We start from the raw sequence: 12,872 nt of genomic DNA on the forward strand, positions 1-12,872 counted from the left end.
GGATGGTTTTGCTCCAGAAGTCCCAACCTTGTGTCACTGAGCAGCACCATGCAACATGTTTCAGGAAGAAACAACTCATGGAAGAGAGGAAGAGGAGTTCAGTATTTCATGGAAAGAACAACAAAAACAACAACAAGTCCAAAATTTCCCTGAGGATAAAAATGTGTTCTTTATTGTACATATAACTCCATCAATGGTTGTCATATAACATTAAAACAGATTCTAGACCTGAAACATCCACCAAGCAGCTCGTCAGTGGTCAGGGAGGGAATGGCAAAACAAACACACCAGCGCTGCAGTTTCACACACCCCGAGTCATCCTGCATCAAAAACAATAATTTTATATCCTTTGTATTTTATCTTCTTTCTTTCAGTCGAGCCGTTTCATGAACAAACGGCTCCCGGTGTAAATATTACCGACACGTTAAAACATGAATGAGTAAAGCATGCAAACAGAAACAAGTGGAGGAGATGGAATTGCTGTACATGGAAAACAACAGTAGTCCTGCTGTGAACTGGATGTTTAAGGTGCTATCAGCCACCTGTGCTGACCTGCTGGTCCTAGCGCTCGCTAAGCTACGGTGGCCTTCAGTCGGCTGCACAGCCGAGGCAGGCAGCCGGCCAGCCGGGCAGCCAGGCAGCCAGCCAGGCAGCCAGGCGTGACACTCACCCATCTTTCACCTAGTTAAGTGCTTTTAATCTCAAGTGTAGAGTCAGTACAGTATCCTTCCCCACTGGGACTAGTTGACGCGGATCCCTGAGATGAAGGGCAGGCCGGTGGGAACCTTCTTCTTGTACTCCACGTAGTCTTCGGCAAAGAAGTGGATGAGAGAGAGCTCCTCCTCTTCGATCCGCTCCCGGAAGAAGCGCCAGCTGGCTATTGTGTAGCCCAGGATGCACACGGGGTTGCACAGCATCACCTGCCGACCAGTGAGGAGAGAGGGAGAGAGAGAGAGAGATCACGTGGTGTTCTGAACAAACAAATACTGAATACATCCCCTTCAAAAAGGCCTGGGGTGGATTATGCTAACCCTAACCCCAGCCACTGGTTTTATTTGAAGCATTACATGAAAAGTTGGGCATTAGAAGCTTTTAATCCTGACTTTAAGTCCTTAAAATTCAGAAGAGACGGCCTGAAACCCAGCAGCCCCCCGGTCGTCTCTCACACACACACACACACACACACACACACACACACACACACACACACACACACACACACACACACACACACACACACACACACACACACACACACACACACACACACACACACACACACACACACACACACACACACACACACACACACACACACACACACACACACAGAGCAGTTCAGAATGATCCCAGATGCGTTCTTCTCTTCAGGGGACTCAAACTCAAGGCTCCTCCTATCTTCTCCTCCCAGCAGGCCGGATGTGGAACACTTGGACGCCTGATTTCACTTCCCAAAGGCTGGGCGGAGTCAGAGTGCCAGCGAGCCTCACCTGTGTTCCAGTGCTCCAGTAGAACCAGCCCACGTAGGACGGGTGTCGGAAGTAGGAGTAGACCCCGCTGGTGACCAACACGTGGCTCTGGGCCTTCTCGTTCTGGACGATGTGGTTGAAGTTGGAGCCGGCCGTCAGCATGGCAGCCTTGCGCAGGACTTCGCCACACAGCACCATGAGCAGCCCCACACAACTCAGCCACTTGAGCTGCTTCAGCTCTGACCAACAGCACAGAGAGCAGAACAGCGTCACAACTCTGGAGCATATCAGAACACACAGCTGCCATAAAGTTTGTATGCAGACGGGTAAACACACACACCTATACACATATCTTTATATACATTTCCTTTATAAATATATACTCATACATATATGTATATTATCTACATACACATGCACTACCAGTCAAAGGTTTGGACACACACTTGTGATTGACATGGCAGGTTGTCACTCAAGGCATCAAAGCTATGAATCAACACCGCTATGGAAAAATGGCTTCAACTAAAAAAGTGTCAAACAACTCCAACAAGTTTTATATGTGAGATGATCCACAACAGCCACCCTTCATATGCAATATATACAACATCACATGTTGTGCTATTTAACATTTTTTCTTTTGCCACATTAATCCACATCTCTTGCTCACATGGTTGATGTTTGTATCTACAGTGTAGAAAGTAAGCCCAGATTAAAGGAGAAACAGGTGAGTCCAGACTTTTGACGGGCAGTGTATAAATATCATAGGTGTCAAACTCTGGCCCGCAGGCCAAATTTGGCCCGCAATGTGATTACATTTGGCCCGTGAGGCTGGCAGAGAAGCAATGAAAGTACGACGACTACTGGCGATGGACCCACCTGGGACGGTGAGCTTCTCCACTATGAACTCCACCCAGGAGGACACAGCAGCCAGAGTGTACTCAACACTGTGGTTGAGGAGGAAGGAGTCCAGCGACAAGCTGTGAGGGTTGATCACAGCCGTCACCAGGTACTCAGAGTAGTGGAAGAATGACAGGGAGCACATGTACCTGGAGAAAGGCATCAGGATTATCACTTACACTTACACAAACTCCATCAAGTCATTTTGAAGTTGGCCGACTGCAGCCACAGGCATAAAGTCAGAAGAGAAGGCTTGATAATGAACAGGTGTCACTTGGATGGAAACCTACCAGCCAAAATGTGTCCAGGTTGTCTCAGAGAAGCTCAATATTAAGCCACAGCCAAAGGTAACTCCCAGAAAACAGGCCCTCACAGCAACCTGCAACACACACAGTCAGTGAGAGAGAAGCCAACACCAGGTCCAACAAACTGGGTTCCGCTCGATTAAAAATGATTCAGTCATAATTATTATTAACATTCTTCTTCTTTGCGCTCCCTTTCCTTCAGGAGTTGGGGGAGTTCTCTTCTGTCAAATGGTTTTAGTTCAACTAAATGAATGAATTAGTAAGATTTTTTCCCCCATTTTTGTCAGTAAAGTAAAGTAAAATAAACTATTCATTCATAATTCAAACTAATTGAAAACCTCCCAGTGGTAAATATCAAAGAGCCAAGTCACGTTTGATGCCAAAAGACCAAAGAGACTGAAAAGATGGTACCGGCAGGGTGATGGGTGGTTCAGTTAATATTTGTAAACAGCTGACCCGCAAGAAACTAAAAGCTCCGTCAAGAGTTGCAACATTTGTGTTAGTGTTCAATTGTTTTGTTTGAACTAAATGAACGAAATAAAAACAGAACCCAAGTCTCCACTTTGCCAAGCCAGAGTAGCAGGACACCCACACGATGGCAACAACGAGTTGTGTTACCATTATCACGTGCACTAGCAGTGATGTGACGATGGAGATGGTGATAAGGCTCTTTGCGCGGATTAACACTTTAAACCTGTGCAGCAGTTGGCTCTGCCACTGTCAGTCACTTCCAGATTAGGAGATTTGCTCAAGCTAACTGACACTCCAAGCCTCCGCCGGCTGCTCTAACATCATGTTGCAACGCCGAGAGGTAGCCTGGCTTCAGCCGAGCACGTCAAACAAGTGCGGTCTGCACTTTTACTGACGCATTTCATGTCTCCAGAACGAAGTCGTCCGGTAGAAAGCACACAGTGTTACCGTGGAAGCTCACCTTGTATACAGGTCCCCGGTACAACAACAGCAAGAGGCCGTTGACAACAGCCACTTGGATGCAAATGGCGATCTTGCCGGGCATTTCCGTCAGGTAGTCAAAGACCCAGTCGATGTGTCCGAACCAGGTTCTGATTAACGGGATGATAATGACGCTGAGACCCGCAAGAAAAGCACTGATACTCACTCTTCCTTCCAAACCCAATTTACTGGCTGCCATGATGAACTACTTTGACGAACTCTCGCGATAGCCGAGAGGCGTGTCACTACATCACGACGACGAGTTTTTGAAGGCAGACTCCGCCTATTTCTGGGTTGCGTCATTTCCGCCCTGCCTTTGGTCGCCGATGTGGATGCAAACTGCTACGATAAACTACTAAAATGAGCGGTTGTTTATTTTTCACCGACCGATAAACGCTTTCCAATCGAGGGATTGTGTGTAGGGAAAAGATGACATTGGTATACTGTGAACATACAAAACATTTATTTATAAAGACTGCGAGATGAGCCTGCGCAGCCGCATCAACGTAAAAAACATTAACAAACTAGGAACACAGTGTACGCAAGTAGTAAATTGTAGCATTTCTGACCGCAATTGATATAATAAGAATTTCAACGTTCGAAATTGAATAAAGGAACAAACAGATCAATGTAATGAAGCGATGCTCACTTGTTTGGAGAGGATTTTAAGGCTTAGTGGACTTCCTGATTCATCCGTCCTTGTACTTTTTCAAACTACATCTTCATTCACTTCATTCTTATACTGCTTTATGTTGGTTTTCCTTTCAGTGAATTCTTGCATATATGAACATAAAAACCTTCCATAAGAAATGAGTGTGATCAAAGAGGAAACATGACTTCTGTCCATATTCTTGTAATCACTCATCCATCCATCCATCCATCCATCCATCCATCCATCATAACTTCCAGCTTTCCTTTGCGATAAGTGTGCGCAGCCACGTGCAGGGAGCAGCAACTGTCAACCGCTGTGTGAGTTTTGTTTTCCTTTCAAGACACTGTGGGCAGAACTCCAGATCCAGGACAACACCACTGCATTAGGGAGCAACTCAAATCCATGTAACAATGTGAAAAACTAAAAATGGATGGAATCAAGGCAGATTAAATACAAGTATTTGAGAGTGAAACTTTGCTGTCATACAAACACGTAGTTTATCTTAATAAGGTAAAAATATAAAAGAAAACATGAGACTTTCCAGGGACGCTTTAACTACTATGAGACTACGATGACACTACGAGTATTTCTGGACAACAACCAGTGTTTGGGAGATTACTTTGCAAATGTAATTGGTTACAGTTGAAAGGTATCCTATCCAAAATAAAAAGAGTAGTAATAGTAGCGAAACTATTTCAAATACTTTATCAAAGTAATCTAACTACAATTGATGACTTTTTTTGGCATCTTTGCACAAACGGTGCCAGTTATTAACTGCAAATAACACCATGTTTCTATTCAAAGAAACATTTATTCAAAGACACAAATGAGACAAAAGGCAGTGGTGAAAAAAAGGCTTTGCTACAATTCTACAAAATACTGCCATCTGCTGGATGCCAGTCAATATCATGGTTGTCAGTCATTCACGGTAACAGTAGTACAGATAGTACTCATCTTCTTCCCGCAGAGAATGTGTTCATATCTAAAATTATGAACACACGCACACACGACAAAAACAGAATAATAAAAAAAACCCACATGGTGCAGTTCTCAACCTCACCCATAGGCCTCTGTTCTTGCCGCAGTACCATGATGACAAGTGTCTGGTAATGTTTGTCAGTCAGTGAACCTCTGACCTGATCAGCGAATTAAGAGATAGAAAAGCCAGCAGGCGAGTGCCACCCAGTGGCTCGCCCAGTTGAGTTCAGACCACCTCTGGATAGTGTGGACCGCTGCGTAATCCTGCAACACAGCAAATAAAATGATCAGAATCATAATAATTACTGGAGAAAATTCCAGCATGAGTGAATCAGTCAGTCTAAGAAATAAGCCTTCATTTCTAGAGCTGAGCAACCGCCGGTCAAACACAACACTCTTCCAGTACAACAGTTGCCTCTCTTAAATAAAGTAACTCTCCGTCTTTGTCTGGTTTTATGTTCAAAAATAAAAAAAACAACTTCTTGCTCAAGCACTAAGAGGTTGAGTGACGGCCCTCAGGTGCTCTTACTGTTTCCACTTCTTCATCAACTCCAGGGTCAAACATGGAGCCCAGGTAGGTGAGGTGAAAGATGGCCAGAAAGCTAAAAACCAGGTTCAGACATGTCACCCACAATTCCTACAAAACAAAGGGACAATATTAAAAATAAACAATATCATCTTTCTGTGCTTCATTATATTCAAGAGTGAAGATTTTCAGAATTCTGGATACAGAGTTCTGTTTTTCCATGTGCAATGTTTTGGTGGAAAAAAAACATTCTTGAGGGGGACGCTTATTCTTATAAAATAAGCAACTTTATATTGCAAACATGTAAAATCAAATTTCAAATTGAAAAAAACAAACAACTCATTAAAATAAATAAAGTGTAAATAAAAGCCTAAGCCTTAGCCTTCCGACTTAAATTTCAACAGTAACTTTTTTGCCCTGGCTCAGAACAGATTTTAAAATAAAATAACAATAAACAAATGGAGTCTTCATAATATCCTTCAATGAATGTCCTGTCCTGATTGACATGCCAGAATACCGGCAGAGCATTCTGGGATTTGTAGTATTAGTGCTACACGTGCTGTATAATAGCAGCAGGCCAGCTCTAGTTGTGATTCAGTATTGCCTCGCGGGCCAAATATAATTACACTGCGGGCCAAATTTGGTCCGCGGGCCAGAGTTTGACACCTATGATTTGATGATGGATGATAATGAATCAGACTTACATTGCTCTTGACCAATACAAAACTAGTTAGATTAATTACAGCAGGAAGCCAGTAGAGAAACTGGATGGATTTGTTATTCATTGGCGATGTGATGAACAACAGGCTGGTGCACTTGTACCAAACAAAGAGAACAAAGAAAGAAGGAAGGAAAGAGGGAAGGCTTTGCACAGTGCAGCTGTGTGAGATGTATTCCTGTCCTCAGCTTTGCAACAACGTCAGACAGTGAGAAAATGTAAAGTGTGCTGCACCTTCTTGTGCTGATGGAGGCAGTTGGGGGGACACGGCTTCGACAAGACGCACGCACTGAAGATGGACGCAAGCTTGTTCCTCAGAACTGAAAGGAAGTGACAATATTGGCCAATTAGATACTTGAGGTATGAAAAAAATACCCGATCAAACTTTAGTGACACCTTCAAAAGATTCCTAGTGTCGTTTTTTCCACAATGTAGGACTTTTAATTTCAGAGTTCAAGTTCTCTCTCTCACAACTAAGCCCAACTGCTCAGGGAAAACTGCTTCTGGAATCCACACTGGCTCAGCAGGATGAATTAGAAGAAGAGGGTAAAATGCATGTGGACAGAGTTCACTCACTGGATGAAGGAGGGATCAACAAACCTTGTTCAACGTATGTGATAAACCCCAGAGAGAGCAGGACGGCTCCCAGGTGGAAACTCAGACCCTGGGGGGGGGGGAGACAGAGGCACAGAATTCTGGTGGTCAGGCATAATAACGACAGGGAGGTCAGGTTGGTCCAAAGTGGCCTCATGCTCAGTAGCAGCAGCAGCTCAGGTCTATCCACCCATTGTCATCTTTCCGTCTCACTGAGAAAATGTATAATGACAATAAAGTTGCTTTAAAGCATCTGCCTAAAACTCCTTCCCAAGGTAAACTCAGAGACTGTGAGCAAACTGAGTGATGCAATACTGAGAAAGACCACAATCAACCAGAATCAATCTTTTTTTTTTTTTTTTTTATCCAAGAAGTTAATGAATGCTTTTAAATGTTGAATCGTGATTCAAACAGTATCAAAAGCAGGCAACAGCCACGGATGGAAAACACAAAGTAATTGAAGCCAACATGTTCGTCTATGTAAACCTCAGTATTATTGTTCTCATGAGGATGATACTAACATGCAGTAAGGCACTGGCAGTGTATGTCACCAGGATGGCTGGGAAAGTCCCCAGGTTGATGGCACTTTTGAAGACGTCTGAAGAAGAGGAAGAAGACGAAGACGGCAGTTTAAGAACGTGACAAAATACAAATACAACCATTATGTAAGTCTACCTAGGAAAAAACACAAAGTTTGTTTCTTATGAATAATTCTATTTCTTTAATATCATTACCACAGTGCACACTCGTGCTGGGTCACTATTGGCCATTAAAAACTCATTGTTTGGTATACCAACAATTTATACTGTATATTTTCCCCACAAAACAAATGACAAAACATGTATATTATAAGTGGGCAAATGATTCTTCCTGCTCACCTTCACCAGCTTGAAATATTCCTACTCTAATTTCAAATTGCTACTTAAAATGTGTGAAAACATTTATTTCCATCTCTTTCAGTTTCAATTCAAGGCCGATACTGCTTGAAGATCCCAATTACGCAGGAATGGCCGCCTCACGTCCACTGGACTGTGTGAGGGTTTGCACTCACAGGTTCTGAGCCAGTGGGACATGGGGATGTTCCAGGACGTCACCACCAGCACCATGGAGCGAGGCATCTCCACACTGAGGGGCTTCACCACACTCATATCCCTTCCAAACACACAATGGCAAAAACACACACATTCAGAATGTGCAAATTATACAATTCTACAGGTACCACCCAGAGAACTAGAATATGCTGAAAAGGTTGCTGTATTTCTGCAATTCAACTTAAAAGGTCAATTGACTTTTACTTGATATTCTAATTTTTCGGGTAGTGCCTGCAGTCATTCATTCATTCATTCATTCATTCAAATGTAATCAAATGAAATAAATTCAAATACAAACAAGACTAAAAATGTGTATATATAACAAAAAGAGACAAAAGCGATCAAAATATTATTACAGCTCTATAATTAATAGTTTAACTGGTCAACATTTTAGTGTTGCTGTAATGTTTGTGGCCCAATTGATGGTCACTGGAATCAACACTGGGCAATAACAGTGAGACAGGAAGATGAACAAAGGGTGAACAAGGTCACAAAGAGGCTAAAAGAGCAAATCAGTTGAATTCAAGACCCCAGTGGTCACTATTGACTAATACACACACAGTGAACATTCACAACACTAAACCCAACACTGTACCTCACAATGTGTGTGTGTGTGTGTGTATGTGTGTGATGCACAAGTGTGTAATAAATTCACATTGCATACTAAACTAACTAAAACAGTGACTACACTGCAATGGAGAACTCCTGCCTTCTTTGCACGACTACACTGCAACAGCTCCGTCCAATGCAAAACCTACCACACTGTGTTGTGCTTGTCCTCCCTGAAGGCGGCGCCACTGAGCATACAGGTGCTCTCACTCAGGTGGCCCACAAAGAAGTTGCTGAAGTGGAAGGAGACGGCGGTTTCGTAGGCGTTCAGCCACCTGGACACACACACACACACACACACACACACACACACACACACACACACACACACACACACACACACACACACACACACACACACACACACACACACACACACACAAAACTAACTCTTTGTGACCTGATGGTGCTGAAGGTCCTGAGACCCCAGCCACCACTGATGGAAGCAAGTTGACTGTGTCATGCTTCCAGTGTTGGAAACCTCTGCCATCACTTGGGACTTAGCATGAGTGTCAAACATGTGTGTGTGTGAGCCTGCCTTACCTCTGGGTAAGTGCGTTTCCACTGATGGGGATGAACACTGAGAAGATGTAGGGAGCAACGCAGGTGGAGAGCAGCAGGCAGAGCTGACTCTTCAGCAGGCTGAGGGAGGAGGCAGTCAGCCACTGCCAGGACTGGGGGGTCAGGGGAGAGAGACAGAGAGAGGGAGAGAGAGAGACAGAGAAAGAGAGAGGGAGAGAGAGGGAGAGAGAGAGACAGAGAAAGAGAGAGACAGAGAGAGATACTTTATTGCTCTCCAAGAGACAGTTGCTATGCTAACAGGTGCGACTTCCTGTGACAGGAAGCAGTACATCGACGATGGCTCACCAGCTTCCTGCCCTGGACGGCGCTCTGGTAGGTAGAGAAGCTGATCCAGGGGCCGAAGACCACCGTGCCCACGAAGAGGACGTAGCCCAGGAACTCTGCTGGGGAGGGCAGGCGACTCACTGCTCCTCGATCCAGGTCCAGGGCCAGGGAGATGGCCTTCATAGCCACCACCATCTGGGAGCCTCACACACACACACACACACACACACACACACACACACACACACACACACACACACACACACACACACACACACACACACACACACACACACACACACACACACACACACACACACTGCATTATTTGAAAAAACAAACCAGGAAAACCTGTCATAGCAAATCAATCAATCAAGCAGTTAATCAATCAAAGTGGACTAGAAAGAATGTGGATTCAATTCTCTCGTCTCCTCTGCAAAATCCAACCAGTGTTCTGTTGAAGTCTATTCCAACTGAACCGTCAGAGCAAGGAGGCAACAATGCTTCAGCAACAGTTCTACACTGACAATCATCAACCAGTGCTGAGCCACAGGTTAGGTAGCGTCAAAGCAGCTGGAATTAAAGCTCTCAGTGGTGAGACTGTCCAAGGTCAAGGTCAAGGTCAAGTCAACGCTGCCCCCTGGTGAGACAAGCTGCTGATTTCTGTGCATGGCTGGAAAACACTCATGTTGTTTTATAATTGCATACAAGCAGGGATTGTATGCGTGCACTGGTTGCACAAACAGTGGAATATTTACCTCTTATCTTATGCCAGGTCACCGTGTCAATTAGATGCAACTCTCTGAAATGAAGCAAAGAAAATATCTAAAGGAAAAAAGAAGAAAGGACAAAAAACAGCCAACATTTTGCTTATTTCAATGACACATTGTGATCATAACCATGATGTATAGGAGTGAGTCTGTTACAATGTAGGCCAACTGGCTCCGTCACTTGCTCCTGAAAAACGTGGAAGTGTGTTTGGGAAGACAGTTACCCGGTGAGCAGGTAGCTGAGGATGACGAGCGAGAGGAAGAGGCCTCTGCTGCTGGAGTGCCTGCTGAGGATGAGGACCAGGTAGCAGAGAGCGCTGAGCAGCAGCACCCACAGCAGCACGCTCAGGTCGAAGAAGAGGAGGAGGCCGTAGAGGCCGGCCAGCGCCGACACTGCGTGCTTCACTGCAGGGTGCAGTCCTGAGAAATAACACAAGCACACCGCTGATATGCATCAGGCCAGAGCTTTCAGCCAGGAGGCACCACAGGAACATTGCAGGGATTATTAGTGAGAACTTCATCGGAGAGAGAATCAATTTAAAAAATATATATATATGTATATATATGTATGTATATATATATATATATATATAAAAATTTTCATGTTTAAAAATCTGCTTCAGAAGATTGATGCTGAATATGTTGATAGGTCGAATGCAGCTGTTGCAGCCTGACTCACCCAGTCTGAAGCAGCACCTGCAGAGCAGGCAGAGCAGCAGCAGCCTCCACACCTGCTGGACGCCCTGATGCACCGTGGCAAGGCCACAGCTCTCGGCCAGCTGCTGCCACAGCGCCAGTCTGCTGGCCCACTTCATCCTGCTGGGAGGAACACCACTGCACATCACTGGGAAGAAGAAGTTCACAACCAGACCAAGAGCTGCTTGAAGGCAGGCAGACGGCTTTTAGAAGTAAACTGTTACAGTTATTATGAAGTGAACTAGATAGGCAGACAGACAGACAGACAGATAGACAGGTAGATAGCTGGATGATAGATAGACGAATAGATAGATAGACAGACAGACAGACAGACAGATGCGTTCATGCAAACTCTACACTGAAAGGCCCCAGGAGACCCTGCTGGGAATTGAACCAGCGACCTTGATGCTGAGTGACCACTGGTGGTTGGTTGGCTGAAGAAGCAGCTGACTCGACGCTTTACAAAAGTTGTACAGAAGTTGTGGCGACTCGCCAAAGTAATGCAAGTGCACAGAAATGACGGAGACAAAAGCAGCACAGCAGCAGCAGAGTGACTGAGGTCAAAGTCAGCGGTGCTTTATGCAAAGCACCGAGACTTCCCACTGATGCATCAAATATGTAACGTGAGTGACGCTGTGGAAACGAGCCCGGGTTTTCTGTTTCTGTGTTTATTGCTCAAAGTAGCTACTTGCCCCCCCCCCCCCCCCCACCAGTGTGAATGAATGCGGAAGTGAGAGCGACTCAAAACAATCCAAGTTCACATCTCTTCTTTTCAAACGCACCTTTCGGACCGAACTCTCGTGCTTGGCTGAGAGCAAAGGCAGAGTTTTTCGGGAAGACTCGCTGGTGGAAAACAAACCCCACCAAGTTGAAATAAACACTCAGGAGTGTCGTTCATACCGTGACAAGAAAATACCTTTGAGAAAGTGATTTCCTTCCTTCCTCCTCCCCTCTTTCCTTTCCTCCTTCCGTCCTGTTTCCTCTCGGACAGATCCCGATGCTTTTCCCTCCTTCTACTTCTTCTCCTCTGGTGCCGCAGCATCGTGTAGGAGAGCAGCTCAAGGCTGCCACCTACCGTTTCAAGGGGGTAACATCATGTCTCTATTATTCGCACTTTATCTGCGGATTATCCTCTCAGTTTTCGCCATCTGCCATTCAAATCCTGACATATATGGGACGAATTCAACATGATTTACAGCAGCGTTGCTCAACTGGTGGGTCGCGACCGAAAATTGGGTTTTGATTGGGCTGCTTCGAACGCAACTCAGTTCAATAAAGAATTTACCAGACATTATAGAAAGTGGGTCGTGTTTTTATGTTTGTGGAATAAATCTGAACGACCCTCAATCCAACTCCACTCAACCTCAAATCGAAGCTTCTGAGGTGTTGTTCTCATATGCAGCCACTAGATGGTAGCAGAGGAGAAGGACTTGTTTGCTATACAGGCTGGAAAACAATACCCTGAAACGTGTAATCTTTAATAATATAAACAAGGTTTGATCATTTTTATTAATTAGTCACGTTGAACATTGATCAAGGTTTGTCTCGTTCACCATATAAAAGTTGATACATTTATAATCCATATATACATATTGACGGTCTTCTTGGTAGAAATATGTTGTGGCAACTCTTGGTTTTCTTGAACATAAATATAAAAGTATCTGTTAATTTACTTCCAGCTGCCAGGTACATTCAAATGATGACAGTTGTTTTAAGGACAGCTGAAAAAAAAAGGATTTGATTTATTTCTTTATATTTTCTTTACTGGGT

The 12,872-nt window shown here is 44.5% G+C and overlaps 2 protein-coding genes across 6 annotated transcripts; both read right to left on the minus strand.

Moving 5' to 3' along the window:
• Positions 1 to 150: 150 nt before the first annotated feature.
• On the minus strand, positions 151 to 4,458 carry icmt (isoprenylcysteine carboxyl methyltransferase). Its single transcript, XM_076045877.1, has 6 exons — positions 4,272 to 4,458; positions 3,603 to 3,961; positions 2,657 to 2,745; positions 2,346 to 2,515; positions 1,491 to 1,708; positions 151 to 920 (listed from the first exon to the last, which is right to left on the minus strand). Exons 2-6 carry the CDS (start codon positions 3,819 to 3,821, stop codon positions 741 to 743), a joined length of 876 nt encoding a protein of 291 aa, XP_075901992.1. The 5' UTR covers positions 3,822 to 3,961; positions 4,272 to 4,458; the 3' UTR covers positions 151 to 740.
• A 607-nt stretch (positions 4,459 to 5,065) lies between these two features.
• Positions 5,066 to 12,159, minus strand: LOC142901376 (protein-serine O-palmitoleoyltransferase porcupine-like). 5 transcript variants are annotated; one of them, XM_076045873.1, is made up of 13 exons: positions 12,019 to 12,159; positions 11,086 to 11,222; positions 10,631 to 10,826; positions 10,395 to 10,461; positions 9,658 to 9,839; positions 9,334 to 9,464; positions 8,940 to 9,065; positions 8,142 to 8,242; positions 7,612 to 7,688; positions 7,097 to 7,160; positions 6,731 to 6,816; positions 5,782 to 5,889; positions 5,066 to 5,516 (listed from the first exon to the last, which is right to left on the minus strand). In XM_076045873.1, exons 1-13 carry the CDS (start codon positions 12,142 to 12,144, stop codon positions 5,415 to 5,417), a joined length of 1,503 nt encoding a protein of 500 aa, XP_075901988.1. In that variant the 5' UTR covers positions 12,145 to 12,159; the 3' UTR covers positions 5,066 to 5,414. The 5 variants fall into 5 exon arrangements, with proteins under 5 accessions (XP_075901988.1, XP_075901987.1, XP_075901991.1 ...); XM_076045872.1 differs by having other exon boundaries at positions 11,086 to 11,225; XM_076045876.1 differs by having other exon boundaries at positions 10,395 to 10,438; positions 12,019 to 12,126.
• Between the last annotated feature and the right edge of the window lie 713 nt (positions 12,160 to 12,872).

Source organism: Nelusetta ayraudi, unplaced genomic scaffold (assembly GCF_046127955.1).
Source record: "Nelusetta ayraudi isolate G7.1 ecotype Tasmania unplaced genomic scaffold, CSIRO-AGI_Nayr_v1 ptg000088l, whole genome shotgun sequence".
NCBI classification, from domain to species: Eukaryota; Metazoa; Chordata; class Actinopteri; order Tetraodontiformes; family Monacanthidae; genus Nelusetta; species Nelusetta ayraudi.

What these genes read in the sequence shown, in the direction of transcription:
- icmt (XM_076045877.1), bottom strand. Translation starts at nt 3,821, where the DNA reads ATGGCAGCCAGTAAATTGGGTTTGGAAGGAAGAGTGAGTATCAGTGCT. An exon ending in ACCGGGGACCTGTATACAAG is followed by an intron (nt 2,746 to 3,602) that starts GTGAGCTTCCAC and finishes TGTGTGTTGCAG; the next exon opens with GTTGCTGTGAGGGCCTGTTT. An exon ending in ACTGGAGCACTGGAACACAG is followed by an intron (nt 921 to 1,490) that starts GTGAGGCTCGCT and finishes ACTGGTCGGCAG; the next exon opens with GTGATGCTGTGCAACCCCGT.
- LOC142901376 (XM_076045872.1), bottom strand. Translation starts at nt 12,144, where the DNA reads ATGCTGCGGCACCAGAGGAGAAGAAGTAGAAGGAGGGAAAAGCATCGG. An exon ending in GGAAACGCACTTACCCAGAG is followed by an intron (nt 9,066 to 9,333) that starts GTAAGGCAGGCT and finishes GTGTGTGTCCAG; the next exon opens with GTGGCTGAACGCCTACGAAA. An exon ending in GACAAGCACAACACAGTGTG is followed by an intron (nt 8,243 to 8,939) that starts GTAGGTTTTGCA and finishes TGTGTTTGGAAG; the next exon opens with GGATATGAGTGTGGTGAAGC.